Source organism: Seriola lalandi, unplaced genomic scaffold (genome assembly GCF_002814215.2).
Source record: "Seriola lalandi dorsalis isolate HSWRI2012SDOR001 ecotype SW California unplaced genomic scaffold, Sedor1 jcf7180002053478, whole genome shotgun sequence".
Taxonomy (NCBI): Eukaryota; Metazoa; Chordata; class Actinopteri; order Carangiformes; family Carangidae; genus Seriola; species Seriola lalandi.
Genome location: NW_019524031.1, coordinates 5227 through 8602, shown reverse-complemented (window position 1 = coordinate 8602; position 3376 = coordinate 5227). Strand labels below are relative to the sequence as shown.

General features: G+C 40.7%; 1 protein-coding gene across 1 annotated transcript; it reads left to right on the top strand.

Annotated features, from left to right (window-relative positions):
- The first annotated feature begins 696 nt into the window (after positions 1-696).
- Positions 697-3126, top strand: LOC147819437 (ribonuclease inhibitor-like). Its single transcript, XM_087172615.1, has 6 exons — positions 697-716; positions 822-995; positions 1118-1291; positions 2185-2361; positions 2649-2825; positions 2907-3126. Exons 1-6 carry the CDS (start codon positions 697-699, stop codon positions 3109-3111), a joined length of 927 nt encoding a protein of 308 aa, XP_087028741.1. The 3' UTR covers positions 3112-3126.
- The last annotated feature ends 250 nt before the right edge of the window (positions 3127-3376 follow it).

Below are 3376 nucleotides of genomic sequence, written 5' to 3'. Positions count from 1 at the left end.
AGAACTGCTGGCTCTGGCTGCAGGCACGACGTAGCACAGTCCAAATGCGATCACCAAGACAAGAGTTAGAAGATATTCATTCATACAGTTACACAGACAGGAAAGTTTAATCAGGGCATGAACAATCATGAGATAGGCAAAAACCTACAGCAAACAACCGTCAATCAGTCTTACACATGAGCTACAAATACTCACAACACAGCAGGAAATGTTTCCAGGGGACTGTAAAAGGTGATGCAGGGTGTCCTGGTGACTCGTACCATGAAGGAGTAGTCCTAACTGCAGTGGTCCTTTGCTGCATGTCATCATTACCCTCTTCTTTTCAACATCGCTATCCAAAATAACTTTAAAAAAAGTGATGAACCTGGCTGAAACGCAGGTTTATCACTTTTTAGAGTCCACTTGAACACTTCCTGTTGTGTTGTGAGTAATTGCAGCTCATGTGTAAGACTGATTGACAGTTGTTTCCTTCAGCTGCAGTGTGATGAGCTCTCAGGGCCACAGCTGAGCAGGGAGTGGATTCATACATAGTTTTGGTAAAGCAGGATCTGATTGGATCTTTTTGCGGGACCTGTCAAATAATTCAAATAGCTGCAAGGATTTTTCAGGGGGAAGAAATCCCTTGAAAAGAGGTATGAACTCAAGTCACATCATCACTTGACTAAGCCCAAACACTAGAAGATGAGATGGATTATGATGGAGAAGTCGTTTGACAGGTTTTTGCTGACTTTCTGAAGCTTTGCTTTCAAAACTTTAGAATACGTTATTTAGTATTGCACTATTGATGCTACAGTTATTTTATATTGAATTTGTTACTGCAGGTTTCTTGGTTGTGGACTCTCAGAGACTCACTGTGAACTCTTGGCCTCAGCTCTGAAGTCCAGCCCTTCCCACCTGAGACACCTCGATCTAAGTGGAAACTATCTGCAGCATCTAGGAGTGAAGTTGCTGTCTGCTGGACTGAAGAGTCCACACTGTGAACTGGAGACTCTGAGGTCAGTATCCCATATGTCTCATGAGGAACTGCTTGTAGGTAGTTATTGTATATAGGTATCGCTGGCTGGGAATGGTGTTTTTGTATAAAATTATTTTTGTGGTATTTATACTTTGATTACAGGCTTGATAAATGTGAACTGACAGAGAGCTGCTGTATTTTTCTGGCCTCAGCCCTGAGGTCCAACCCATACCATCTGAAAGAGCTGGACCTCAGTCACAACGCTCTGCAGGACTCTGGGGTGAAGCTGCTGTCAGCTGAGCTGGAGAGTCCAGACTCCCGTCTGGAAAGTTTGAGGTCAGAGTTTGTTTTTTTTTAAGTTATATTTTTGCCTTTATTTGGACAGTAGTAGTAGTAGAGACAGGAAATTCAGGAAGAGAGAGACTCAAACCCACGGCTTCTGTGTTGCAATGAATATTATATGGATGGTGTGGTTACCAAGAACATGTATTTAATATGAAAACAATGCAGTTACTAAATTAATCCTGTGGCAATTACAATACATTTACTGTCGTTAATGTAACAAAGTTGTTTACTTGTGCTTTTGGAGTATTTCTAAAAATCAGTTATTTCTCTCTTCAGCACTTCACTACATTAAGTCAAAATCATTACTTAGTAAAAACAAAAGTGGTCATAGTTTTCGTTGACACTAATGTAAGCAGTGACATGTTGTCACTGTTGATATTCATGTTATTAATTATTTATAATATGTATTGTATCATGGTTTCTCTAAAGTTGTCAACCTCTTGGCATGAAGTGTTTGAAATTGATTATAGGTAAGTTTCCTGTTTTTATGCACATTTCCAATTTGCACATAAAAAGCCTGAGTGGGAACAAAGAAAATTCCCCCAAATTTCTTTTACACTTTAAAGTGCAACAGGAACATTGTGGAACAATCAGGATGTACATGAAGCAACTGAAGCTAACTGACAAAAACATCAGCTGTGTGGAGTGATGATGAGGAGGCTGAACCTTCCTGACATTAACACAGTAAACAAACAGAAACATCCCATCTCCACCATGTTCTCCATCATGTTCTCTATCGTCTGAGCTCTGACTGGATCTGTTAATGACCTTCTGCACCATATCTAAAACCATTAAACCTCCATCACCTTATGTCATGATGGACAATTTCAACTTTCCTATCCAGAAATGTTTTAGTTTATATTTTCATACTTTTCAAAATTCAGACTGAGGTGCTGTAGCTTGGTGGAGAACAGCTGCTTCCATCTGGCCCCAGCTGTGAAGTTCCCTCTGAGAGAGCTGGACCTGAGTGAGAACAACCTTCAGGATTCAGGAGTGAAGCAGCTGTTGAAGCAGCTGTCTGCCAGACTGGACACTTTACATAGTAGACTGGAGACTCTGAGGTCAGGTGGATCTTTATTAAATGTTTTATTAATAAAATGTTGAGATTAATATTATAATATTATATATTGGAGACTTTACACTAATTCCCAGTATTAGAAAGAGTTATAACTGATAACCTCCTTAACCTTTCCTCATGATCTCATAATTATTGTAATTATAAATATTAAGTCTTAATTATGAGATACAGATGTCATGATTAGGACATAGGACATCACAGTGTTGCGTTTCACTTTTAACTGTATTTTTTATGAATGGATTTTATCTCCATCTTTTATTCTTTATTCAGGTTGAGTGGCTGCAGTTTGTCAGAGATCAGCTGTTCTTCTCTGGCCTCAGCTCTGAAGTCCAACCCCTCCCACCTGAGACACCTGGACCTGAGTGGAAACAACAAGCTGCAGGATTCAGGAGTGAGTGAGCTGTCTGCTGGACTGGAGAGTCCAAACTGTGGACTGGAGACTCTGAGGTTGACAATTTCTTCTTCCCTCTCTGTGGAACTTTGCTTAAACATTGACAGAGGTTTGTAAAAATATCCTTCTTTCTTCAGGCTGAGTCGTTGTCGGATCACGCATGAAGGCTGTTCTTCTCTGGCCTCAGCTCTGAAGTCCAACCCCTCCCATCTGAGAGAACTGGACCTGAGTCTCAACAAGCTGCAGGATTCAGGAGTGAAGGATCTGTGTGGTTTTCTGGAGAGTCCAGACTGTGGACTGGAGACTCTGAGGTCAGACTCCACTTTCACCAGTGCTTTCTAATACTCACTAAGAACATGTGTTCTGACTTGGTAGACAAATGACAGTCTGAACAGTGTAATTCAAACTGACTAGCTTTATGGAAAGACCTATTCTCTATATCATGCTATATCAATGTTACAATATCATAACTGATCTCAGAACAGTAGAAGCTGAGTCAGATTGACAAGTTCACTTTGCCTAAAGCTGATCACCTGTCGAGGATCATCCTCAATGTGCATGTGCAAACCCACCAAAATGGCCACTGTCCTTTCCGCTTGACGAGCTC

Excerpts from the sequence above, each read along its gene's own strand:
- LOC147819437 (XM_087172615.1), top strand. The coding sequence starts at position 697 with ATGGAGAAGTCGTTTGACAG. Across the intron at positions 717-821 it reads ATGGAGAAGTCGTTTGACAG|GTTTCTTGGTTGTGGACTCT; the intron begins GTTTTTGCTGAC and ends TTGTTACTGCAG. Across the intron at positions 2,826-2,906 it reads TGTGGACTGGAGACTCTGAG|GCTGAGTCGTTGTCGGATCA; the intron begins GTTGACAATTTC and ends TTCTTTCTTCAG.